Source organism: Chlamydotis macqueenii, chromosome 3 (assembly GCF_036417535.1).
Source record: "Chlamydotis macqueenii isolate bChlMac1 chromosome 3, bChlMac1.mat, whole genome shotgun sequence".
NCBI classification, from domain to species: domain Eukaryota; kingdom Metazoa; phylum Chordata; class Aves; order Otidiformes; family Otididae; genus Chlamydotis; species Chlamydotis macqueenii.
In genome coordinates this window covers 5,925,131-5,952,574 of record NC_141558.1, presented here as the reverse complement: position 1 = coordinate 5,952,574, position 27,444 = coordinate 5,925,131, and the positions used below count along the sequence as shown (strand labels likewise).

Here is a 27,444-nt window from a genome sequence, read left to right as displayed (position 1 = left end):
TCCGCTAAATGTTTACACATTCCAAAGCCGAGCAACTTGCCTTGCATCTTGGGAATCCAGCACTGGTGATTTGCCTTACTTTCAGAAGATTTGGAGATGTGTATTTAATGGGTTCAGTTAACAAGTTAATTAGCATGGTGTTTTTTTTTTTTTCTCAAAGCTAAACTTTTGCTAAAATCAAAACATAGCTAGCATTTATTTTGGTGCTAATGGGAGCATTTTCATAAAAATCAAATTCAGAGCCAGTAGAAGGATCCTTGCTTGGCATATTTTCAGGAGAAGGGCTCAATCCAAAGCTCTTTACAAAGTCACAGTCCCTCTGTTTCAGCAAGTTCGGAGTCTGCTGCTCATTTTAGATGTAGACTGTATAAGAGAGGGAAACCTCCCACTTAGGATCCCCAGTGTCCTCAAGCCTGATCTGGAGGACCTATCTCTAGGATTGAAAGTCAACAATAATGTTAACAATACCTCCAGTCCCTCCACAGGACACTGTGCTGGGCACAAGTGACAGGCTGAGAGCAGAAGGTGAAAACCCTGATGCCTGGTCACGACTGACTTGGCCCAAGACTGAACCACAGAGCAAAAGGCAAGAAATCCATTCTTCACACGTTTCTTCACTGGGTTGCCAGCCTCCTCAGCTACTCACTTGTGAAGATTTTCCCTGCCTTGTTTTTATTTCTCTTTCAGCTCAGCCTTTCTCTTCCCTTTCGTTTTTTTCTTCTTTTTTTTTTTTTTTGGAGTACAAATGAACTAAATTCTCCAAATCCATCTGCATTGCTATCAGACATTGTTTTTTTTAAAAAAAACTTGGCATAATTTCTGAAGTTTCCCTATATACACTTTCCTGTTCGTGTATTTCCGTCATCCAGGTATCATCACTCAATAACCATACTGTGGCTGTAATGCTTTTCACATGGAATGAATTGTGTTTTATTGATGGCAAATGTTGTAATGCACTTTCATGTCAAGATGAAAATCTGAAAAAGAAACTTTTTATAGTGTATGCTACATGAAACCTCTACACTGAACCAGACTGCAGAAAGAATATATTCAAGCACACATATGCTACAACTATATATAGTAAATTAAACAGTCCTGGCATGCGGGAACGGGCACAAGAACACATCCCTGCTGCAAAATTTTTAGCATGGGCACAGTCAAGTAGCACTCTCCCAAGCCATTTCCAGGCATGAACCAGATGTTAGCAAAGCCAAGGACCACTCTGAAGAGGCATTTTGGATGTGTTATGCATCTGATGAAAAAAAATGCCAAGTGGCTTCAGGACCAGAGCCTGGGCCCAGGCACTGTTCCGTCATGTAGCTGCAGAGATCAAGCCTACCATGGCCATGGGCAAGGACATCTTGGGAATGCCATTCTCCTACCTGCCACCTGATTGCTATGATCACTATAGGGACCAAACACTGTGCAGGTCACTTTGATGATGGTTTTATTTGGCAAAGGGGTTGCCTGGTGAAGCCCCAGCAACCTCACAGTGAGGGGTTTGGAACAAACTGCTCCTCAAGGGCCAACCTGCTTCCACGGAGGAGACAACTGCTCAGTATGTGAAGGGAGAGGAAAGCCAGAGCCTTGGTGCCCACTGCTGAGCAGTCAGTGCAGAGAGAAATAAGGGCAACACAGTTCAAAACAACTGTGCAAGCAAAATAAAGCTAATCTCTGCTGGGGACTGCCTGGGGATCAGCAGCCGCAGCATTTGGAGGTAGGAGCAAATGCAAGGGCAGGTTGGAGACAGCACCAGCTGTGAGGGATCTCTGGTTCCTCAAAATCAGAGAGTTTCCCCTTCCAGCATCTCCACCAGCACTGCCCCAGCTCATTTCTGAGCACAGACGGAGAAAAAAGTCCTTCTAGAAGGCACATGCACTGCCTTTGGTGGTGGGGACCTGAGTGTGTGGCATAGCCAGATCATACAAAATGCCTGCTTGGCATCAGGAGGCTGACTACACCACGCAGCTGGGGCCAGCAGTACCCATACGTTGTCATCAGCTCACATCCATGACTCTGTGCGCAGCTGATTGATGTCCCTCTTCGCACTGCTTACGGAAATACGCAGCCTGGCCAGAGCCCTTGGTTGGCTGCCACCTGCATGTAAGCCACGGCTCTTGCTATTGCCAGCAAATGAATCTTTCCCTCGTTATTTTTTAGGTTCCCTCACTCTGCTCAGGACCAGAAACGACATGGCTGAAATGCAGATGACCCATCTCAAGACTGTTCTTTGTCCCAGTTTGGTACCCTGCTGCCACCTGCCATTGGCTCCCCTCCAGCTGTCCCAACATGAGTGAGAGTTGTCCCGGAGCGATTTTAGCCCCATCAGAGCAGGAAGGTTCAGATATCTCTTAAGAAAAGCCTCCTGGGAGGTTTCCACCTTGGTTTTTTTGCACATGCAAAATGTTTAGCTACACTTTGGGGAAGCATCCAAGTCTATGGCTGTTTGTCTGAAGGAGCCTTGAAGCTTTTTTGAGGTCGAATTGTCTCCCCAGCTCAGTCACCATTTGTGCAGTTGCTTAACATTAGTGAATTTGCATCTGATTTATGTACCAGAGAAGCAAGACTACTGCTCATCCCAAATGCAGGAGAAACTGCCCTTCTCCCTCTTTCTCATTTGACTCTGGGAGCAGTTTTCTGTTTGCCACTGAGAGGAAAGTTAGAAAACTCAACCCAAAGCCCAGCAGCTATTAGCTTGGGTCTCATGTCTTGCTCATTCCTGTCGCTCATCAAGACCAATGCAAAGGCTCTCACTACCAATAATATCTGCTGAGGCAGTGGGTGGAGCTGACAATTTTTTACAAAGAAACCATTTTCCTTCAAAAAATATGGCTCTCATCATTTTTATCGACAACCATCAATTTAAAGGATTGAAAAATACTGTGGACTTCAACACCCAGAACTATTTTCCAGCCATACGTATATAAAATCTACTGGTAGATTGGCTCCAGGGCCAGTTTTTTTTGCACCTCCTCATAACCCAGATGGCAGGGCAAATGCCTCTGGGCTTCCTTTCGAGTCAGGGGGGGAGAGATATGCTTCTAGAGCATAATTTATGTCATCCTAAAGTGTGCAACTACACCATTTCAGATCGAAGTGCCAGTTTCCCTCTATCAACTATAAAGGGAGCAAACGTAGGGTAACTAGCCCAGATGTGGAAGTCTGTCCTGATTTAGGTGAGATAACCCCTGTCCTGCCTCTTTGGGCTCCAGCGCTGGCCCATTTGCAGCAGTTCATCCCAAACAGCTCATATCCACCATGGATTGGGTTTTGGGGTGATGGCTGCTATGTGTAAGCATTAATTAGTCAATGATACAGGTCCTGGAAAGATTCGTACCTGGCAAAACCAAGGTGGAAACGCATTCCTGCCTTCTCCCAGGGGAACATCACTTTGGTACACCTGCTCGCTTCCCACTTTATTTTCTCCCAGGCTTCATAAATCTCGCTTTCCTTTCAACATCACAGTACAATGTCAGGAGGCGTGAACGCTTCCGTTTGCTCAGCCAGAAGGGACAACCTAGATTGCCACAAGCTTTGCTAAGGTAAATGAACTCTGTCTGTTAGGAGGTCAGCGCGCCAGGGTGGGGGTCCAGCCAGATGTCAGGAGTGCAAAGGCCAGGCCAAAAGAAACGTAGTGTGCAAACGCGTAGCACCCAGACAGGCAATCCTGATAAGGGAAAAGACTTCTGCAAACAACTAGCAGAGCCAGGAGAAAAGACCTACTCACACTCTGTATTATTTTCCTATCTAGAAGTCTGGGCTACAGCAAAGACCTTTAGAAAGTAGCCAAGCCTACTTTAACAGTTAGTTGTTTTTCATGGACGGAAAGAGAGAGCTCGACCTTTTCTCTGAAAACACCCCACCCGGGGTTCGTGGAAGAGGCTGAAGTCTCTGGTTTCTACAGTGGCTGCCTCTTATCGAGGGCTTAGGCTGCTGTACGACTCCAGCTTTAGCTCAAGTCGGCAGGAGATCTGAGGAATAACCCCAGGAGTAGGGCATGGACGCACAATGCAGCCATCGCCGGTCCAGGAGAATTGCGTTCCTGAGGACATGGAAAGTGGGAACTCAAATTGTTTTAAATGGAGAAATTTCATCTTGCTTCCACACTGCTGGGACTTTTCTTTTAAAATCTTGATTCTCTCCTTTTCTGGTTTCTAGGGGTTTAGTGAGAAGAGTCATCCCTTCCTATTTTTCAGATGTTTATGTTCAACATCCTGAGTTTATTCATAGAGCAACGAGCCTGCCTTTAAAAAGTCAAGGCCAAATCTAGGTCAAATCTGATAAATATTTTATCCTTAGCTCTGCAGAATCGGAGGGCTCAGGCACACAATCTTGTCACTGCAGCTCAATGAGTGACACCACGTCAGCTTCACCGCACCACTGGACGTGCGCGCTGAGCTGTAAAGGTGAGATCAAACACTTTAGCTTAAAACCTCTTTTACTGGGCTTCCAGTAAATGTGATTTATCTCACATTTGCCAACAGTCATCATCTGAGTTACATTATTTCAGGGTTTGTGAGCCCAAAGCCTTTTTGTGAGCTCTTATTTTTCTGTGCAAGAGAATTTCTTGCAGTATTTAGAAGAAGGGACCAGGAAACATGGCACATCTATAGCTGAGCATATAAACCAGGTCTGGGCAGTGCTGGACTGACAGTTGTCCTGTCTGGAGGCCCACTGGTGCACAGCAGGTCTGTCGAGCCTGTGTTTCCTTTGAAGAACATCCAGATGCAGAGGGAAATGGTGCACAATCCAGTTTACTCTCACAAAAGAGTTGGGATATGGTAAGACTGCACTGAAGCCCAAAATATTGTGATAGTTGGACAAGGGCATTATGGAGCACTTCTATTGCCTACTGTAGACTCAGTTTTTGCTGTATTCCAGATATGAAATCATCTTGTCCTGCGAACACTGAAGAGCTGCTCCAGCCCTCAGTATACTTAACCACCAGGCAATGAGCTCAGAAGGCTCTTGAAACTATTTTCAACAGAAAAAACACACACATACACATGCGTATAGGCACATCCAGGCACTATGGCTGTGTCACCCTTTGGAAGCCAACAAGCCATTTGAAAATGATACAGACTTCAGGATAATGCATGTTGAAAAAGACATTACACACTTGGATTCTGGGCTGAAGTTATTCTAAAGACATGATTAAATCCTTTCCTATTACTGTAACATGGAGTAATATTTAGTGGCAGTTGTAGGGAGTGATTCAGTTTGAAGTAATGAGCTACCTCAAGAGAAAGGGTGGGACAAACTTGTAGGCCTCTGAGTCTCCTGTTGCCTTAGACTAGGCCTGAAATTTAGGGTCTGTAAAAATATGAAAAGAATAAAAATATTCCCACAGATTTTAAAATGAGTTATTGCATGAAGAGCAAACCAGCCTTGTAGATGGCTACAGGAGCTTGCTCCGCTGTAGTACAGCATAGAATCATAGAATGGTTTGGGTCGGAAGGGACCTTCAAAAGTCATCTAGTCCAAGCCTTCTGCAAGGAGCAGGGACATCTCCAACCAGATCAGGTTGCTCACAGCCCCGTCCAACCTGGCCTGGAATGTTTCCAGGGATGGGGCATCCACCACCTCTTTGGGCAACCTGTTCCAGTGTTCTACCACCCTCACTGTAAAAAAATTTTTCCTAATTTCTAATTTTGCGACACAATAAAGGTTGCATCCAAACCTATGCTTGTCAGAAATATCTCTGCTATGTGGGGAGATGTCGTAATGAAATGTATTGTAATTCAGGAGTCCTCAAACTGCTGAGTTTCACTGAACTGTGATTGGCCATAGGATTGAAAAGCCACAGGCAGAAGGACAGATAGATACTGCCCTTGTGTCCACACAGCACAAACCCCTTCCAAAATTAAAGGTCTGAAAATTAAAACTAAATGTCCCCTAAAGTCTAAGTTAAACCTTTAAACTGAAAAGAGGGCATATTTCCTTACAAAATCACTCATTTTGTCTACCTGGGCTTCCTGTTCATAGAGCTCCCTTCTTATTCATGGAACAACTCGAAGCGGCAATGACTATTCATAGAAGTTGCTTCTACACGAGTAAAACAAGGCAGTCAGGATGCGACAGCCCAGATGAAGTTAGAGCAAATAAAGTGCAAATAATGAAACTACATTAATGTGGTTCAGCCCTTTTCCTCTCCTATCTTCAGCATCTTTGTGACACCGCTGTGATGCCTGATAAGAAAACAGGGGGTCAAAGTGTCAAGAAAACAGAGGTTGTTTCCTTTGCATCAAATACAGAAAGAAACTTCTCCCATCTTTCTTATGGCTTAGCCCAACCCAAAGAGTGGTTAAACTTTGCTCAGGTGGGACTGAGAGGTGCTGGCTGCAAGGGAGAGGCATCTGCACAACGACTTGTTGCACCTATTAGCGTGACTCAAAGCCTGGGACCCCTCATCTTTCCTGGATGCTCTGCTTTTCTGCAGAGCAAAATACTATATACCATTTCTTCCACTCCAGGAAACATACGCAAAAACTTGTCAGTAATGGTCAATGCATAAGTTATCCCAGACCTGTCTCCTCGGGATGGCAAAGGTCTCTGTGAAAGATCTGCCACCTCTACAAGCAATCCACTGACCATACAGTTTGCCATGTTCTTGCTATTATAGTATGGGCCTCAATGTGCAGGCTTCGTACTGAAAAACAGGTACAAGGTCACAGTCTTAAAATTCAAGCTGTTGGAGTCCGAGTTTGTAAATCCATTGAAAGAGAAACAGTCAAGTTTGTGGAAAGAGAGTTCTTTGAGGCAGTTAATTAGACCAACTCATAAACTGTGAGCTCCCAAAAGCAACTGCTAAAGGCTGCAAGGATGAAAAAAAAGATGAACTATGTATGACCTCTAAGTCCTGAAAGAAGAAGAACAATGCAAGATGAATCTGAGAACCGAAATTTATAATTGCGCTAGATCGTAACCATTATGGATACAATAGAAATACTGCTTTTATGGCACGTAATCTTCTCCCTCATCTCTCCCACTGGAAGGTCCCTCTGTGCTCTACTTTTATGTCTCAGATAACAGTAAAGTCAGAGCAATTTTTCCCAGTTTCTCCAGTTTCTTTTTTTTTTTCTTTAGAGCCCTAAAAATGTCTTGGCCAGAACTTGTCATTTTTTCCAGCAGTATTGGTTTGTCTACCAAAGATACTGCTTTGTCTCACTGATATTCAGCAAACTGATTTCCAACACCAGCAGTATCAGACACTGGAGTTTACAGAGGGGCGGTGGGATATGTTACCAAACCACTGACCAAAGGAGAAGAAGTCTTCCCTCATCTTCTGAAGTCTTCAAAACTATCTGGAAACCTCCAGTCCAATCAAACATACAACTTTGGGCTCAGGGTGCATGGTCTATCTGTGGTTCTGCACACAGGGCAATCCCAAAGCACTGCAGCAATGAAGAGTATAACATCAACAACCGTCAGCATGGTCACTACTTAATTACCCAAGTGACCTTCAAATCTGTGTCTCTAGAGGCCAAAATTCTTATTTTCCCTGGGAAATAGAAATCTTTTCTGCAAAAAGGACCAGAGGCAAATCCCATCTCATCAGCAGCACTCTTTCATCTTCTGCTTGCCTTTGAAGGGCCAACTTGTCCCGGCTCACACACACAACTCCGCAAACACACGCAGGGACAGGACACTGATCCACTCACACATACAGGAAGCCTAAAGGTGCATTTAGAGTGCTTCTCCCAGCAAGGAAGCTGGAGCTTTCTTAAGTTCCATTTCCAAATATTTGAGTATCACATAAGTACTACAATACTGCATAAATACATATATAGGTGAAAAAAAAATCTATAAACTATTGGCCGTAATCCTTAAATCTCAGGAAATTAGCACTTGATTTAAGGAGATCACCTTTGAGCTCATCTTGGGCCAAATTCTTTTCCCTTAGTCAGCTGCGTGGTGGAGGATATCCATTCTGGCATCTAACTTTGGTTTCTGAATTAAGTCTGTATAGTGCTTCTTATATAGTCTGTGAAACCTTTTTAGGGCAATTTAGGGACTAAATTCCTGCTTTAGGAATGAGTTAGTTGTTGTCCCCAGCCCTGAGCTCGCTGGGAGCTACAGGGGCTCATCTGGCAGGTGAGAAGTCATGGGCTAGGAGGCAATGACATCCAAGGCTTTGCTTCCCACTGTTACATTTGAAGAAAACATTCATTTAGCTTTTATTTCTGAAAAAGGAAAACAAGCAGGATACGATTCTACCATTCATTACCTGAAGCAAGTCATTCCTCTGTGTATCTTGCTAGTAAGGAGTAAGATTTTAAAATCTTTATTATGAACCTAAAGAGGGCAAAGTATAATGAACAACTACAGCCTCTGTGGCAGAAAAAATATTCCCAAAAGTCCAATTCCACTATTCTTTTTAACTGGGATTGGTATTGATGTGTTAAAGAGAAATGTGCTTACTGGCAAGGTATTGGCCTTTTCCAGAAAAATGGCGTCACAGCCTTTCAATTCTTTGAAATTTGCCTTGTCACAAATATTAACAAAAGGGTACATATTTTACTAAGAAATACAGATTTCTTAACAACAGCTGTAAAGCAGCCAAAAACCTTTGGAAGAAAAACAATAACTACATTTTAAGCTAAAGAAGTAACTAAATAGCAGTCACTTTTCCCAAATAAACCAGGAACTGGAAGATTCATAGTAAGATCAGCTCCATAGATATTTTTAGCCATTTTTGATACTATTTCAAAAGTCATCCTTGACTTAACAAGGTGGTAAATACAAAGGCATATTCATACTCATAATCATATTTATATTCATATTCAATATTTTCATCAATGCCTATCTAAAGCAACTTTTATTAAGTTTTCATCACTTCTGGAAACTTGAGAAGAGGGTGAGCTTAAGAAAACATTTTCAAAAGTCAACTACTCATTCTGGGAGGCAGTTGAGAATTTTATTTTCCCCTTTCTCATATTGCATGTGAGTGTGGGTATGTTTCTGAGCTTCATGTCTTCCGTCTTTGAGGTTCAATTTCTTATTTGCAGTTGTTGTGGCTAAGAAGCACTAAAGAAACGACTTTGACATTTCATATAATTCTATATGAGGCCTGAGATCTGTGGTCATAGAATCATAGAATGGTTTGGGTTGGAAAGGACCTTCAAAGGCCATTCAGTCCAACCCCCCTGCAAGAAGCAGGGACATCTCCAACCAGATCAGGTTGCTCAGAGCCCCGTCCAACCTGGCCTTGAATGTTTCCAGGGATAGGGCATCCACCACCTCTCTGGGCAACCTGTGCCAGTGTTCCACCACCCTCAGTGTAAAAAATTTTTTTCCTGATGTCTAGTCCGCATCTACCTCCCTCTATTTTAAAACTATTACCCCTCGCCTAGCAGGAGATCTTTGCAAATTCAGTATTATCCTTTTCTCTGTCAGGTGCACATCTTCGTGGGTCTTGAGGACCAAAAGGCATTAGCCAGGCAGATATAATTTTCCCTTATTTTGGTCCACAACACCAGTGCGGGGCCAAAAGGACACAATGTGCTGGGAGAATCCCTACATGCCCCAGTGATGGGCTCGGGTTGCTCACCTAGGGAAGGGCTAGATCTCTTCATGTAGTTTGTATCAGCATTCATGAGTCAGGAAATACTTTAACATGGCAGCAACTGAAATGCCAAAGGGCCAATAGTGACATTAAATCTGGCAGCGACTTCAACAAGTCTACACTTCCCCAAAGCACAAACTGCACCCTATTTTAGCTTTGCTTTTTGATAGAAAGGAAGAGGCAAAAGCAAGATTTGAACACTGACCCTAGATGACCAAAACCTTCTGGGGGAGCTGGAACAGAGAGTCACTTCAGGGCCCTACTGCTTCCAGAGGAAAGCAGGATTTGGTCTCTGAGAGGACTTTTGTTTATGGGATGTACTCATATATCTATCTTCATCAGGGTTTCGCCCCTCAGCCCCACCAGGATGGGCGTGAGGCCCCACTGACTGTACTTGAACAGACTGAGGGAGTCCTCTGAACCTCTGAACAGACTTCTCTAAACCATGGGCTGTTCAAGTACCAGCGGTTTGTGTTTTCCTGTCTCTAGACTGTCACACTGCAGATGACCTAAATTATCTCTCTCTATTTTTCCTTTTCTCCAGATGGTGAGGTTTGATACAGTCAAGCGTGTCTGAGCAGCCAATTGCCCTGGCACAGGGCACATGTTCTCAGCCACAAGCGGAGCATCCTCTTTTCATCCTTCACCACAGGCATGGGCACAGGGTCTGTCCCTCTGTGCCACACATACCTCGATCAGCAAGTCCAAAAGACACCAACCAGGTAATGCTGCAGTTCATCAGCGTGTTATCTGTTGGTATTTTCTGTCATGAAGGAGTTAGTGAACTGCTCTGGGGTAGAAGCCCACAGCATACAAAATGCCAGGCTTAATGTGACTGTCCCCCAAAAGGTACCTTTTATAAATAAATCATAGAATCATAGAATCACAAAATGGTTTGAGTTGGAAGGGACCTTAAAGATCATCCAGTTCCAACCCCCCTGCCCTGGGCAGGGACACCTTCCACTAGAGCAGGCCACTCAAATCCCCATCCAGCCTGGCCTTGAACACGTCCAGGGATGGGGCATCCACAGCTTCTCTGGGCAATCTCTTCTGTGCCTCATCACCCTCACAGTGAAGAATGTTGATAAATAAATGCAGTGCATAGAAAGAAAAAGTCCATGCATCTTGTTAAACAGAGCGATCAAAATTAGTTCCTAATTGGAAACAAATAGCAATTGGGGAGATCCTCTTGGTCAAGCAAAGACAGCGAGGTCTGAAACGGCACATAGAAAACCTTCCCTTGCTGGCAAGGAAAGGGTTGCACAAGTTCTCTGTAAACATCTTTATCTGCAGTCATTAGCCGCCAATCCTAAACATTGGATAATTCTCCCCTTTGTTTCACAATGAGTTTTTTTCTGTTTTCTAAGAACTGTTTTCGAGGACTGTCATTCAGCATATGAGAAAAATGTGTGAACATGATGCACAACCAGTTCTTTTTTTCTCTTGGACATTGCCCCATGACAAAAACAAACACAAAATACCACGTCACCATGTACCCTACTTTTCTCTAACACTTTCCAGCCCATACCTATAAGCACATTACAAACACGAGTGATTTTACTGTGATTTCAAAGATCCCTGCCTGGAGGGAATTGTAGTGTCTGTGCTGAACATAAGGAAAAGATGATTGAAGGGGTAGTACGAGGAGAGTAAGAGGCATCTTTCTTAATGCCCGATACAATGCCTTATAAAATGACAATCCTGTCTCTATCTAGTAGTTGGAATTAATGTCTTCCAGACAAATAAAACAGACTAAGGAAAGAAAACATGGTGGAGGAGAAAGTACAAAAAAAGAAGGAACAAAGATGTCATTTTAAATCACTGGCCCCAACTCAGCATGTAACCATTTTCTACGGCAAGGAGCATATCAAGCAAATTCCTCATTGACTGGTACTTCCTACAGCTCAGCAAAAGCCAAAGGCTGTGGATTGTGCAGCTCTTTAAAGTACAGGGGGAAATCCCCACCAGCACTGCTCCAAACCCCTGAGCGGTGCAGGAATCGCTGCTCGACACGCAGCGACTGATCAGCAAAGAGAGAAGCACAGACTGGATTTTCAGTCCCAGTTTTGAGGTTTAGCTGCCAAACGGCGCTACAAAGAAAGACCTCCGGAGATTCCTCATACTTTTTTTTTGGCTTATCCTTCTGGTGTATTCATCTTAACAGAAATCAGCTGTTCTTCTCACTTACACAGTATATTTGCAGAAGAGACTTTAGCATGTGGCCTGGCTGTTATTAAAAGATGAGAACATCCTGCTCTGTTAGAACACCACTACCAGCAATAAAAGGACAAAGATCTTCCGCATCCAGGTTTCCTGAGATCCGTCTGGATTATTTGGGTTTCTTTTCCCCTTCTTCCATGTCCTTTCCTTCCTATTCCCTGACGTTTGCTAACCAGCCTCGCACGCTTTGGAGCAGGGATAAAATTGTGCTTTCCTGGGAGAAGCTATTTCACAGCAGTTGGATGTAACAGCATCATTTGCAGCTACTAAGGGCTTCTTTTTCCAGCTGCGGAAATGAAAAAGTAAACAGGCTGGGGGGGTGAGGGACTGCCTGGGTGTTTAAGCTCCGACTTTGTTTTTAGTAGTGCTCTAAAGCCACAGCCTGGAAGAATACAAATGAAGGGGTGGAAAGGAGAGGTCACAAAGCACTGGACTCCTATAGATGTGCAATAAGGTTTTAAACCCTTAAACACTGTGTGCCCAAAGCCAGGGGCAGGGAAAAACCCAAACCTAAGCCCAAACTCAAACCCAAGCCCAAATCGAAACTCCAAACCCAGAGGCTGGGGGGAAAAGTCATCAACTGCACTTTGGGAGGTTGGGGGTGGACTTTAAGAGAAGCATGAAGATGGGATGCTCTGCCGAAGCCCCATCTCCATCTCCACGCTTGGAAGATATCAGGACTTGCTGGGCACAGCCATGCTAAAGCTGATCTGGCAGCGGTGGTCATGCATTGAGGTTCCCTTGCAACAAGAGACCCGCGGAGACCCCTTCCAACCAGCATTTCAGTGACTCTTCATTGATAACATCCGCATTTATGGGTTGAAAAATGCTGGCGTCCAAAAACACGGGGCTATTAATAGAGGGACTTCAGCTGATCTCTACTGGCGTAATCATAATCTGAATTTGGCCTCGTGGTGAACATTAATCACTGGCAAGTTGCTGCGGCGTATCAACTTCAACACGGGTTGTTTGCTTTTCTCTAAGTGTTGGGACATCCCGCAAGCTCCAGCTGCTCCTCCCGAGCGCGCTGCCGGGAGGGAGCGGCCAAGGGCTGCCTCGACGGATTGCAGTGATCTCTGCTTTTCTTCCTGCCCCACCACAAATCCTGAGTAAATCTGTTGAGACAGCACAACTTGGCCTTCACTCCGCATTGTTTTTTGACCAGATCAGCAGTCTGGAAACTGGGTCAATTTTTCTAAACATGTGGTTTAGAAATGTGCTGTTTCAAAGGACACTATCCAATGGTGTGAGACCAAACACTGGATTTGTAGTAAAAAGAGCTAAACAACAAAAACAAAGAAGTTCAAAGCTGGCTATAAACAGTGAATCCATGGGACATCCTGACAAAGTAGGGAAGTAGCAAATTCCCTGTTCTATATTTAGGGAAACTGAGGCATAAAAAGAGGAGTCCAAAGCTGCCTGGAGAATGACAGATAATGCTGAAACTTCCCAGCTACAGAACAAAAGCTAAATTGTCTCATCTTTACAAGTTCTTACAAATATAACTATAGAGATTTTATTTTATTCTCTCACTCGAGCTGCAGTAGGGAAATTCAAGTCCACTTGAGCTCCCAGTGAGGGGCATTCAAGTCCACTTGTTATTTAGGTAACACAGCTGACATTAGAAACGCAAGTTACATCTACCCTAAGTAATATATGCATGAAATTAATCTGCATGAAAATAGCAGGGCAGGGCTGAGAACTTAAACTCTAAATTATGTCATAGGTCCCAAGTTACTTTGTTTGCACTGCTTCAGATCACCAGATGCTTTTGGAAGTCCAGGCTTTTTTCTCTTTGTATCTCACAGTCTCATCTGTTCATGGGGCCAACAGCTTCTTGTTGCCAGGGGAGCGGAGAGATGCTGACGTCCTCCCCTCCAAGGCCATATGAGTACCACCAAGAGACCCCATGGGAACAGTTCCATACATCCCAGACTGAAATTGCACTGATAGGTAGAAAATATAATTACAGAAGCCAAAACCAGTCCTTCTAAACACTAAATATTTAACCTTTTGCTTTAAGCTTGTGCTGAAGGTTTTCTTCAAGATGCTGAGTAGATATGCTCAACCTGCTCCCAGTATTTTATCCACCACAGTCATCTCCATTACCTATCCACAGATTATGGGTTTCAAATGGATTTACTCATAATTTTAACCCATCCAACAAATATTTCTGGCAAATAACGCTCTTGGGCTGTTCTCTGCAAGTGTTCAGTCAAGTGGTGAGTGCCTGAGCTGCAAAGCTGGTCACCCACACCACACCATGCCCTCTCCCACACAAATAAATGATCTAGCATGACTCCCCACAGTGCTGCAGAGCACTGCTGTGACTTACATGAACACTGGCCGTCGCAAGCGGTTGCCCAGGGGAGAGATTTCACTCCAAAATACCAGTTCATTTCCTCCTGACCACTCAGAAAGTAAGATGTCAATCCTTAGATATATAACTGAGGTTATTTCCTCCTTTTCCCCAGTAAACAGCTTGATGAATTTTTTTTATTTGGTGCCAGCGCAGGGCTTGGTGCTGAACCATAAAGTCAAATCCTGCTCCTTCTCTCCCCTACTTCTCCCCAAGACCTTGTTTTAGGCACAAAAAAGGCTGATTTAGGCCTGTGGCTGCCAACACATGGCTGCTCTGAGCCCCTCTGGTGTTGCTCACAGTCACAGGAAATTAAAAAGTTAAAACCAAGGCCACAGGGAGAGGCAGCGTGAGATATTGCCCATCGTATGCACGCTGTGTGGGACTGGCAAAGGTCTGACTCCAGCAATCCAGAGCTGACATTCAACCCTCACAACTCAAAAGCAAGCGGCTATTTACTGACACCAAAAGATGGAGAAGACAATGGTCACTAACCCTTGTAGGAAGGGTCTTTAAATCTTATCTCCTAAAAGTACTTTAAGTTTGATCTTCCCTCACCATTTCACGTCTCTGTATCGGGCAATCCTCCATGCTGACCAGTGGTGGTCATTTTACCTCAAGAGAGGTTGGTTTCTGGCTAAGGCAAGAGAACGAGAGTCACCTTCTCAAGCTGCAAGCGGGTAAATGAATCAAAAAAACCAAAAGCAACACCCCCAGCATGATGTACAATGGGCACTGCTGTACTAGATCAGAGAGATACCTTGGCCCTTCCAACCCTCGTGCTCACCATGTCTGCCATAGATATCCCAGAGAAACATGCCAGAAACCAATGAAAGATGGAGGGATCGCTTTAACTCCTCAATAACCTGCTTATGTAAGAACTTCACCCTGACAAACCTCTTTATTCAGATTGGTACTAGCTGAGTATGTGTCATCTGTACAATCATGCTAGAAGTTTTTAGGTTAGACAACAACCTGTAGCAGATAGCTCTTCACCTGACTCACAGGGCCATGGGATAATTTAAAGAGGACTGTGGGAGGTCTCCAGCCCAACCTTCCACTGAAGAAGCCTCAACTCTGGGATCAGACAAGGTTGCTCCATGCTTTACCCATTTGGGTAAACCTCGAAGAACAGAGGTGGCACAACCTCCCTAGGCCCCTGTTCCACCACTTGACCATACAAAATGGTGAAAAATTGTTTATCTCCTTTTATGAGCATCTGGATTAAGTGACCATGACAGCAAGAAAATAATGAATGTCCCTCTGTGCTCTGACTAGCTGAGATGGGTTAACCTTTGTATCAGAGAGTAGCAGAAAGTCTTAGCATTGATGTTCATAGCAGAAGTCCCCTCAAAACAATTTCTATAGCAATTGCACCATAGAGCATTAATTGGTTTGCTTGGTTCCTCACTCCTGGATAAAGCTTCCCTAAAATCAGGACTCAGATTATGGACTGGAATGACAGCATCCTTCAAAACCTCCAAACATTATCTCAATCTTCAACCATCATGCAAGAAGTGTGTAGGTCCATGGTAAAGCCAACAGAGCTCACAAAATCGGTATCAGTGATATTTAAACTTCAGAGTTAAAGGTTTCTCGAAATGACCAGAACCTCACACCTCTCTGTGCTACTATTTCTCTTTTGCAAACTCAAGAAATAGCTAGAAAGGATAAGAACTTACTACGAAACCAGGCACAAGCTTGCAAACAACTCCTGTCCTCTCCTCTCCTCCTGCAGACAGCCTTGGATGAACTTAACCTCACCTTTGTTAGCTGCATCTCCTCCTACCCCTGACACTAGGCTGGAGGAAAAATAGCCTCCTCCTCCAGTCTCCTCCCTATCCATATATTTTTTTGCTGCTTGGAAACTATTCTTGCCTCAGGCCATGCAAATCACAAGATTATCTGTAACTGCATTCCTCAGGTCTGACCAGGAAGAGGTGAGGATAGCGCAACCCCCACCCTGGAAACACGCCATAAACCCCAATCCCTCCCCTCCGGTTTGGAAATCTATCCCAATTTTTCCTATATTTCAAGCTCTGCTCACAGCACCCTAGCATCAGAATGTCCTCCTACTATCAGTCATTAGGTTTCAGAGTTAATGTTCTAGCAAGATGAATGGAGCAGTTTGCACTCCTCTAAGAAACAGAGGTTTCGATAATTCACAGACTCAGGAAAAGAAGGAACATTTGAGATCATATTTAGAAGGTGTCCTTTACCACCCATAAGCCTGGAAGCTTGCTTTTTTGTATTTAATTGAAAACTTAAAGTTAAGCGCTGCAGAAATTGATGGGGCCACTGCGGAAGGGCGGGTCCCATGTCCTACCATGTTCTTACTTCACCCTGCCTGCTGCTAAGAGGAGACAGCAGAAGAAAAAGAAGCATAGAAGAACATTAACAAAAAAAAAAGCCATTTTATTGAAAATGAAATTCAAACTTCAAATTAATATTACAATCATGAGAAAATGCCAAACAATTCAATTTACAGTTGCAACATACAATACAAATAGTCCCTTTGAAGTTGAAGTAAACTGATCCACAATCATCGTCTGTGGCACGAAGCAGAGTGTGTTTGTACAATATGTGCATGAAAAGCAAATCTCAGGTGACAGCATTTGAAAAAATAAAAAATTAAAGCTTGTATTTACACAAAATGCTACAAATATTTTGTTCCAGCGGAAATTCAAGACTGGTAAAGCATATTTAACAACAACAACAACAAAAAAATTGGAATGTCACTCATATTACCTAAAACAAAAGTTACTGTAAAAGTATGGTTTTGGCTGATATACTTAAAAGTACTGCATTTAAAAAAAAAAAAGCAAAGAGTTATCTGTAAACATGGAAGTAAACAAACATCTAAAAAAGTTCTCAGAAAATGTTAAAATGAAATGCGTTCTATTTAAAAACAACAAGAAATTCAGGGGTTCAGAGAATGGGGCTTCTTTGAGCTCATGGCTGATCTCAGTTTTAATTATTGCTTTTGCTCATGGCTTGTTGGCCGCGTGCAGCCCGGCGCGGGGCTGAGCTTTGCTTTGCTAAGTATAAAAGTGCAAAATTTTTCCCCACTCGAGATGGTACCTGTGGAAACGGGTTAATCTTTGCTCGGGGGACTGCTGGCAAAAAAAAGTTCAATGCTAAGAAAGACACAGCAGCTGGTCTTTGGAAGGAAATGATAAACGCCACATGAATGATGCTGTGGGTTAAATAATTTGCTTTACTCATCCGTCCCGACCTGCTGACCCCGATCTGGGTACCCTTAGGAGGTGGGAGAGGAGGATTTCATCCTCTGTTTAGCAAAAGGGACATCGTGCCTGTTGTGCTGGAAGTAAATCTTTGGTAGGATAAGAGAGGTGGAAAGTGAAAAAAAGGCCATTTAAAACATCTTTACATCTATGACCAGTGCCAAAGATTGCCACTCACGAAGGGAAGGGCCATCGTACCTTTGAGAAAACTCCTTTCTGTTGATGCTAAGCACCTTGCAGAATGTCAAAGAAACTACAATTAACTACATAGTGCCTGTTCGGGGGTTTTTTTTTGTCTGAAATCCTGATCCAAGAGCATTTCCAAGTGAACTCGGAAGCATTTTCCGAAAGCTGTGATGAGCATCTCTGTCTCAGCCTGTACAACTCCCGCTGTGACCAGCCTGACGTACCGGGAGAGATCTTCCAAAGGAAAAGGAGGGCTCAGGAGCACGGGGGCTTACTGGAAGTCAAGGGGCTGGTGCTCCTCTGTCCGTAGGTACTTAGAAAATCCTTTCCTTCCTATTTTGAGTAGGCAGAGCCAGGGAAGTCGAGGGCACAGATGGGGCATGCACACCTCAACCGGGAGGAGAAAACGTTTTCAACGTCTGTCCCTAATGGTCCAGCTGAAAAACCGCGGGGACACAAACAGAGTCCTGTCCGAACCGAGCAAAACAAAAGTCTGGTCTGTGCTGGATTTATCCAGAAACAAAAACCAAGTGCTTGAATTTTACAACAAAGTCTTAAAAAAAAAAAAAAAAAATCTGGGTTGCTGCCTGCAGCCACTCTTAACAACATTTCAACACAAAAGCACCCTAAAAATTACTTAATACGCATACAGTAAACCTTAAAAAGCCCTTCTCAGCAATAACAAATAATGTACAAATATAGTACCTTTTATTAAATAGGAAACAGCTTGCACTGGCAGTACATCTTTTTCTCTTGCTTACTAAACAAAAAACAAAACTGAAATGTGTAACCAGACACTGGCTTTTTAAGTGCTGCTGAGACTAACAAACGTATTTTACAGTTACAAATAAATGGACAGTGGTATGCTTCAAGCTACCACAAACCAACAATAAATAGAATCAATTACAGCTTCCATCTTTGAAGGAAAACTAAGTATTAGAAGAAAAAAAAAGTGTCTTACTTATACTTTAAGCATACTTGGTATACAACCTTTAGAAGGCAAAGACTTTATTTAATTTTTCTTTTTTTTTAAGAGCACATCATCACGCAAATTGGAGGAATGTACCATGCTAACGTCAACTCGTTAAACAGCTTCGCTATTAACGAGCAGTGATGGCGTTGTCCGGCTCTGTACGGCTATGCCCACCGTTGATTTATCGCGACACTTTGGAGGTAGCCAAAGTACAGCCAAGGAGCGGCGTGGCGGCTGGCAGCCCTCCGAGGAGGCCGCGGACGGCAACGGCTAAGGCAGGAGAGCACCGGCAAACCCCATCAGCACGTGCCAAATATCCCGCTAAACCAGGCTTAACATGACTCGCTTGGAGATTGCGCTGGGAGGGCACTTCAGCTCCCACCGCATCCGGTCGATGCCGCGGCACCTCCCTGTTTGCCATAGCAGCCCTGGGCCAGGCAAAATTTGGGCCCCATCCGCTGGAGAGTTTGGCGGCAGACGGGTCGGTTAAGGATTTCAGGTGCAATTTGCTCTCCCTGTATCACACCCCGGGGTGGCTTTAAAGGTGATTTTTTTTTTTTTCTCTTCAGCGTTTGCAGAAGTGGAGTATCGCTGCCTTTGGGCTTGTGGGCTTGTCTCTCTAATATGGCAAGAGCCTCATCGGCTTCCAAGTCAACACAGCATCCTTACGGCTCTAGCATTTAATGCTAACGGGCGGTGATGCGCTACCAGGCAGTTTCTGTCTCAAGTTTTGTACCTTTTTATTCCATCAAGTGGGCTGAAATTGCAATGGGAAGGGAAAAAGTTTCACCAATTCTCCCTTACTCTCATTTCTGAGATATTTAACAATTCATTGTTTGTAAAAGATGGGCTTTGAAACTATTTTGATTTTTCTTTGGGAAAAAAAAAACAACCCTGTTGAAATCTAAATCATGCTGTCAAACCAGAACATTTTAAATATTCATATTTTCAAATTTTGAAGTTCTGAGAAAAATCCTGGGAGAAGAAGAAATCAGGGGAAGAGTGGAAAATATTTCATCCTTCCTACCATGTTTCCAGTGTCTCCACAACTACTGATTACAAGGCAAGACTGTGTTGAAGGCAACCAGACAGCTAATAAAAATATTTTAAACACAATATTTCCTTCATAAGTTATATAAAAAGATCCTACATCCAAAATCATTTGATGTGGATGCATTTGGGTTGGATTTGTCGTTTTTAAGTCACATTGTAAACTGGTTCACACTGGAACTGCTTTTCAGAGTTGGGTAAAGGTTTGAGGTTTAGATCATTGCAGAAATGTAATAAGTAAAAAAAAGAAACAAACCACTTTTAGAGACCGAAGTCAATATATCATTACATTAAGAAACGTTTAAAGGGTCCAAATGTCATTAAATAATTATAAATATTCTTTTAAAGTTATATGATGATTCGCATTAGCAAACAACCTCAAATTTTACACATTTATAATTTAAAAAAAAATAAAAAAGAACATAGCTGAACACAAATACTATGTATACCATTTTGGTTCTAGTAATATATATTGCCATTTTCATATTTTGCATAAGTAATAACATTTCACCTTTTGTTTTTAAAGGTTTTGGTTGGGTTTTTTTTTTTGGTTTTTGGCTAATCGAAGGCAAAATGAAGGGATACAAAAGCAAAAAGGAAACCTCAGGGTTGTCTAGCCTAACCTGAAGACTTGTTCTCATTAAGTACCCAAAAACAAACCAAAAAAGCAATGAACACAGAGAAGTTCCAACTGTTATCTGCAGCAAGGCTCGGACAGAGTTTTTTGGGACAGCTATTTTCATCTGAATGTATCACGGCAAAATGGAAGCAACTCGGTCTTTGCTTTCCTTTTTATGTGCACCAGTATAAGCCAGTTGAATTGCACTACGGGTGTGAAGAGGGTCCCATACGTTGTATGATTGCAACTGTATCTGGAGTTCATGGTTAGGTTTTGGTTTTTTTTTTTTTAATTAAGAAATAAAAGGGAATGCAGCCTTTGCCTTGCATCACCATGTTTCTCCTGATAGCCGGGGAGTCCGTTCTCTCCTCATTAGCAAAAGTACTCACTAGTTATTACAACACTTCAGACAAAAAAAAAAAAAAAAGAAAAAGAAAAAAAAAAGAAAAAAAAAAGGAGGGGGTGATTTTTTTTGTGTGTGTGTGTAAAAAGTACATTTTAAATATAAAACGGTTCCAAGAAAAAAAATAAAAATATGTGCTTTGATCCACATAATCTAAAACATGGGTTGCGGTGTGTTGGTAACTCTTGTGTTATTTATGGCCATTATCATCCCATCTACACAGTTGCACATATCGGTAAAATCTTTTTTTTTTTTTTTTTGTACAAAAAAACACAAAAAACAGGCACTTCATAGTTAGTCGACCGTTTGGGTTTTGTTTTTTTTTTTTGGCTCGCGGAGGTCAGGCCGGCTACAGAAGAAATCTCAGTACGGCCTCCAAACGGACTCATCCATTCTGCCACTAGAATTCAAGACGGTTGGGGAGCTGCTGTGGCTGCCATCCGCCTCCACCCCGTCACTCTGGTTGGGCAAGTTAGGGTTTAACAGCGTGCTGCCGTTGGACGTGGTGGTGCACGGAGGAAGCATCCTGGAAGGGGAGCGGTCCCCTCCCGGCACCATGGGGAACTGGTATGATCCCGACGAAGTGCCATAGTAGAGATATGGAGTGCTGCTGGTCTGGAAAGGTCCACTTTGGTTTTGGGAAGAGCCGGGGTAGGGTGGTGGTAGGTAGGTGTGGTAGTGAGTGGTTGCGGACATACCCAGTGACATGCCTGAGGTGACTGGCGGTGTATAGGTAAAGGTGGCTGGATAGTGCATTCGTGGGTTGGAGAAGCGGCTCTCAGTGAGGGATGAAATGCTTGTGAACTGCCTGGGATCTGAAAATGGGCCCAGCTCTGAAGCACCTAAAAAATTATAACAAAAGACGGGGGAAAACAATTCTGTAAATACCATTTTTTGTACCAAGTGATGATAGAATTTTATTTTTCTAAGAAAACCCACTTCTTTTGGCCCCCAAGAGAACAGCAGATCATATCAAATAATACATTGCAAGGAACAGTCAAACATCTGTCTTCTACAAGTGCTGGGCCAAACTCATCCCTGTTCTAACTCACCGAAGCCAATGGAGGGAGCAGCATTCCCAACCTGACGCGTTCAAAGACCACAAGTCAAGCCAGGGAAAAAAAAAAATAAATCTCAAAAATCAAGAGACTGAAAAAAGAGTCAAGACGAGAAAGGTGGATTTGGAGTCTGGTTTCTGAGCTTTGAGGCTTACGTGTCTCTGGGTTCTTGCTATAACCTCTTGAGAAACTCAGGTCTGATTGTGCACAAAAGTTGAAATCCCCACCTCAGCACATGCCACCAGGAGCTCGGGTTTTCAGAAAAGCTGAAAATTACCATGCAACTTGTAGTAAAACTACAAGAGTTGGCAACACCAAGTTAGTTGTAGGGGAATTATATGAGGGTGACAAAGCCCCACTTCTTGCCTTAAATCAATTTATTTACAGAAGGATCTGCTCAGCTACTTCCTATGGCTGGAAAAAAATTTTATTTGCTTCATCAGACGGATGGGCAAAGCCACTGAGCTGATAGCTCAAATCATAAGATACAAATTTTACTTTTCAGTGCAGTCAATGGAAAATTACAAGCCCAACACTCTTTTTGCCATTGAAAAAAAAAGTTGTTTTCATACGTAGTCTGCGCAGTCTGGTTGAAAAAAGACCACACAGTTTATGGCTACTGTGAACGTCTGGATGGTAACGCTGTGAATTGGAGTCTAACACAAAACAGGGACGGGTAAATTCATTTTGCCTAATTTCTAATCCCACATCAAACACCCAAAGTTTCAGAGCAGAACTGGAAAGCAAACGTTAGTAGCTTGGTGATCTGCTTAGGAGACTGTGGGATGGACAGAAGCAGAAGAAAAAGATGGTGAAAGCTCTGGCTGAGAGCCAGAAAAGTGGAAAACAAAAAGAGTGTGGGAAAAGGGACGAGGGGAAAGAGAAAAAAGTACAGTGCAGGAGGAGGCAAACACATTGGCTAGTATGCATATATACATATATATGCATATATACAGAGAACTGGAAAGAGCAGGGTAGAAATAAAGGGGGAAAATCATGAATTCTCATGGACTCTCTCTGCGCTACCCACCTACAGCTTTCCAGTCCTCTAGATTCAAGGGTTCACCCATCTCTTTGCCAGTCTACTGAATCTGATTTGACTAAAAGGAAAATACAGCATCTTCTAGATGCCAAACTGACGTGCTGAACAATGAAACACTCTGTGTATCCTCAATATAAGCTGAAGCAAGGCTTTTCCTTTCAGATAGGCTTTGGATCTGACCTCCTGACACTGCTGTGTAGAAGGAAGGTGCCTCCAGCCCTTCTGCCCTTGGCCCCCTGTAGCACCCATAATGGCGGTTGCTGCCATAAGCCATAGGCTCAACAGACCCTGCCGCCCTGTGAGGCACATTTTGTGATTTAGATCACTGTTCTCTCCTGTTCTACCAGTTCATTTAACCCGTGTCTTCAACAATATCTAATAGCAGCAGGGGGGAAAAGCTCAGGCACATCTTGGGTTCAGGCTGGAGGACCTGGGCCACAGCCAGCCAAGCGTCCAACTCAGCCTAAAACTTGGGGATTACAATCCACCATCTTGAAAGATGAGTATAGAGCTTTAAATGGGCAGTATAAGACCATTTTTACCTCTGATGACAATGTGACTACTATTATCTTTATCTGGAAACGAATCAGTGACCTACGGGTGAACGGGCCTGTCTCCATCATCAACCCCTCCAACCGCAGCCCCGTGGAATGTAATATAACTTGTACCTTTACAGCAAACATTCTACTACTTGATGCAACCTTTTTCGTTCCCAACTGCAAACAATAGCCAGAGGCGATACCACCCAGATTCAAAGCTATAATTTTGGAACGCTATCCTTTATATTGTGAACAGGTCTGATACGTATCTGGAAATATAAGGTTAGAACATAATTTCCCCAGCTGCTCAAAATACTGAGTTTCAATCTGCGGCCGCTTAGACTCTTTTTTTTTCTTCATTGTTATTGCAACTCTCCCAACATGAACAGAGTCGCTCTTAGTTTACCCTGATAGAAGCTAAACAAGACTTTTATAATCAAAGGTAGAACTGGTATGAGTGTAAGGGTGTAGAAAAACATCGGCATTTTTGGTTTCTTTGCAACCAGTACCTTTTTTTTTTTTTCTTTTAAATAAAAAACTATCCACACAGTTTTACACATTAAAAGGCAATCTTTCTTTCAGGGCTAGATCCAAATATTGTCTGTATGGGTGCTGCCAAGAGACCATGTATGTGTCGAATGGCTGGGAACGCGCACACCACACGTAGGCATTCCTAATGTGGGGCTACAGACCTCCTTACATACCCTAGTAAATCCACACTTGTTTGTTTTTACTGTTGCTTGTAAAGCACAATCCTATTTACCCAAAGGCCAAATAACCATAACCCTTTCTTATCTCACTCACGGCTGTGTCGGCACGGCTGCTGCACACTCACTTCTCCAACCTCCCTTTTGCCCAAATGCCTTTCGCTGGCTTTGTAACTCCCCACACCAGCCTGCCATTTGTTCCCAGCCTTCTGTATCTCCGTTGTGTAAAGTTATTTTTGGAGATCAGAAGAAGGTTTGTGTGATGCCTCTTCTAAAGCCTCTTTTCTAAGTGCTTCCACAAACTTTTTTTTTTAAAAATCACCTCTAAAATTCAGCTTCTTGCAATCCTCACTTCTATATAATCTTACCCATGCATTATCATCCTCCTCCTCTCTCTGTGCTACCTCCTCGTGTTGGGGTTGATTTCAGTTCTAACTTGCAAAAGCCAGATGCATATTCATTTATATGTGTTCAGCTCTTTGCTGGACTGGAAAGATAAACAGCTCTTTTGGGTACGGCACCCATCTTTGCATATCTAGTTGCGCACAAATAGAGATGTCGATCAGTAACACAGTAACATGACAGTGCAAGTAAATAACTTATTTATTCCTCTCCCCAGCAGGATTAAAGATTTATGCTAATTTTCCTCTGTCAGAGCAAGAAAACAATGTGCATCTGTGAATTCCCACTCTCGTGATAGCTCATATGAAACGGGTGAAGCGCAGATCCTCCGCCCTATGTCCTGGCCACAAGATTGTGAAACCACACTGCTGTGAAGAGAAAAGACTTTATGAGACTTTATTCCGTGCTGCCAGAAAGAGAAACATGGCAGCAAGCACAGCAAGTGATCTTCTTTCCCTATACAGTCTTGACAATACCAGAAAAAAAAAAAAACAACTGAAAAAAAAAAACCCAAACCCCTTTACATCTGAAGGAGCCCAGGTTAAACTGTTTTTAAATCTTCCAAGCTGATTTCTCCCTAACACAACGTAGCCCTCAAGTTTTCTGAGAGCTATATGCTTAGAATAGAAAAGTGGCAACGTTAATATGCCAACATATATGCTAACATCCGAGACTGAAGAATACTGCTCCAGTGTGTTTCATATTTAGAATAAGAACAATTAAAATTCCATGTGGTTTCACTTATTTTGATGCAGAAGCCTCATTAAAAACCCTAGACTTGGGCATTTGCCAGCAGCCAACTAAAACGGTTTTGCATTTGCGCTTAAAAACCAATTTTACCTGTTGCAGCTTTGCAGCCCTGCCGTTCACAGCTGAACGCGTACCATGGTCATTTCTCCTTTTTTTTTTGGTTTACAGATGCCAGCTCTTGCCAGTTAATGTTCCTTTCTCAATTAATAAGCTGCATTTGTGGTTTGCAGAAAATAAGGCAACAAATTTCTGCCAGGTTTACAGCACTTTGGACGATCTCTTCCAATTATTAAAGACCATAATGTATCGTGGATGCATTAACTCTTTGTGGGTATAGCAAGCTGACATCTACTTTAAAGGGTTACAGGACAATTTTATATTACACAAATATTGCAATTTGCTTTGTCATTTTATGCTATAAGGTCACTATTAAAAAAAGGTCCCCTTGGCTTGTTGCATATGTGTGCTAGGGAAATTTCGAGCACATCAAGTCAATGCATATGCACCAGAAGCAAGAAAAAAGGAGTATTGCTGTATTCAAAAATCACTGAATAGACTGTCTCAAGGAAATTCAGCTACACATAGTTAAATATACTTCCCAGTAGCTAAATGATCCACTTACTTACGTTTTGGGGAACTTCAGTGTTAAGATATTTGCCGAAGCAGATATAAGATTTTGAGGAGTTCTGTTCAATAGTTCAATTCAGGCTGGAACGTAGTACTAATTGATCAACTAAAACTGTTTTTTCCTTCCCTAACATCTACGTCTATGAGTTATATGTGCAGCTTGGATTACTTACAGCTGATAATATCGCCTCGGATGAAGTACGCCACACACTTCACATGGTGAGACGGTTTTCAGCCTCTCGCAGCTTTGCCAAACTCTAAATGTTCTGGCTGAAATTGTCCATGCTGGGCTGCCTCGGGCTAAATCGTGATTTATGCGTTTATTTGTTTTGAAAATTTCAGCTGAAACTCTTCTGCTGGGAAAAATATATTGTTTTACTAATCTTAAACGCTGAGGAGCCTTCCTTTGAAAAGCTGTACCAGTTCCACACTTTGAAGTAAAGACTTGAACTTTGGAATAGGAGTGGCTTTTGTGTGAAAGACGTTGCCATGAAAATCCAGCCAAAGACGAACAAATCATAAGCATTCTGCCTAAAAATGGGCAGAGAAGTCTGTGCCCATACAAAGACACTTGTCCAGAAACTGGAATGACATCCAGGAGCCCCAGCATTTTTTGAAATGCCTGAAAATATCGCTGAAACATGTGGAGGTCCCCACCCATCCCCGTGCCAGTCCCGACGGAGAACTGGTCCATCGGTGGCTCTGTTCACTGGAATGGCAGAAGCCTGCGTAAAGGGAGCAAAGCGATGGGCCATGGGGATGTTCGTACGATATTGCTCAGAAAAATTTGGGAAGGCCGGGGTTACTCGGAGTTTGCTTTTTTTTAGAAATCTGAGAAACTATAAACACAACTAGAGACAAACAAAAGGATATTATTAAGGTTACCATGTGAAGAGTGAGAAAGTTAGGAAATGCCAGCATTCAAGTTACTTCTCCATATATTTACAATTCAGCATTAATTTACAGGAGAAGATGCTATTCCTTTTACATGAACCCTCCTGCACACAGCACACAAGCTGACCTGCTTTGGAGATGGATCAGAGTGGAGGAACAGAGAAGATTGTTGTCTACATATCCCCCAAATCCACTGCTGGAAGAAATCAGAAGAGGTGAAGTGAACAAAGTGAGGGAGACTCGATTATTTCCTCAGCAAACTGGATTTTTTACGGGTTTCTGCCACACAGCTCGGACGTGACTCAGTGGAAATCTCTCACTTTTTTTTTACTCCTCTCATTTTCTGTGCCCAGCAAAGATGCTGGCTTCTGATCTGCACCTGCGCTAAATATTCACAGCTGCAGATTAAGCCAACAGGGTCATAGGTCTGAACATAAGGCTAAAGATAGAAAAAAATACATACTGTAGGTGACACACAGAAGGCACACTGAATCACACGAGATCTTACAGTCAGCCTCAGTACTCTTCTTAAATTAGGTTCTTTCTTTCTTGGGAATATTGCACTGCAACGAACTGTATACAAATGCTAGGGCAGAAATATTAGAGCAAAGTCCATCAAGAAATTAAAAATTCCTTCTTCAGAGCAGAATTTAATGGTCTGCAATAAACAAGGCCTGGGGAAATGTAAAGAACAAGAAGAAAACAAAAATATTGAAGAGCTGCTCATTAAGTTAGCACCGTCCATCCTGTGCACTGAATGAGACAGAAATCCCGTGGGAAAAGTATCATGTGATGCTGTAATTAA

At 42.9% G+C, this 27,444-nt stretch overlaps 1 protein-coding gene across 5 annotated transcripts in view; it reads right to left on the bottom strand.

Annotated features, from left to right (window-relative positions):
• RUNX2 (RUNX family transcription factor 2) overlaps window positions 1-27,444 on the bottom strand; it is a 224,149-nt gene that overhangs the window by 52,281 nt on the left and 144,424 nt on the right. For 3 of the 5 annotated variants that reach the window (XM_086743493.1, XM_086743496.1, XM_086743497.1), the window contains one exon: window positions 20,984-21,462. The exons of the other annotated variants lie outside the window; for them this stretch is intronic. In XM_086743493.1, the coding sequence (XP_086599619.1) occupies window positions 20,984-21,462 (479 nt within the window). Of the gene's footprint in view, window positions 1-20,983; window positions 21,463-27,444 lie in introns of those variants that run through there. 5 annotated transcript variants of the gene reach the window in all.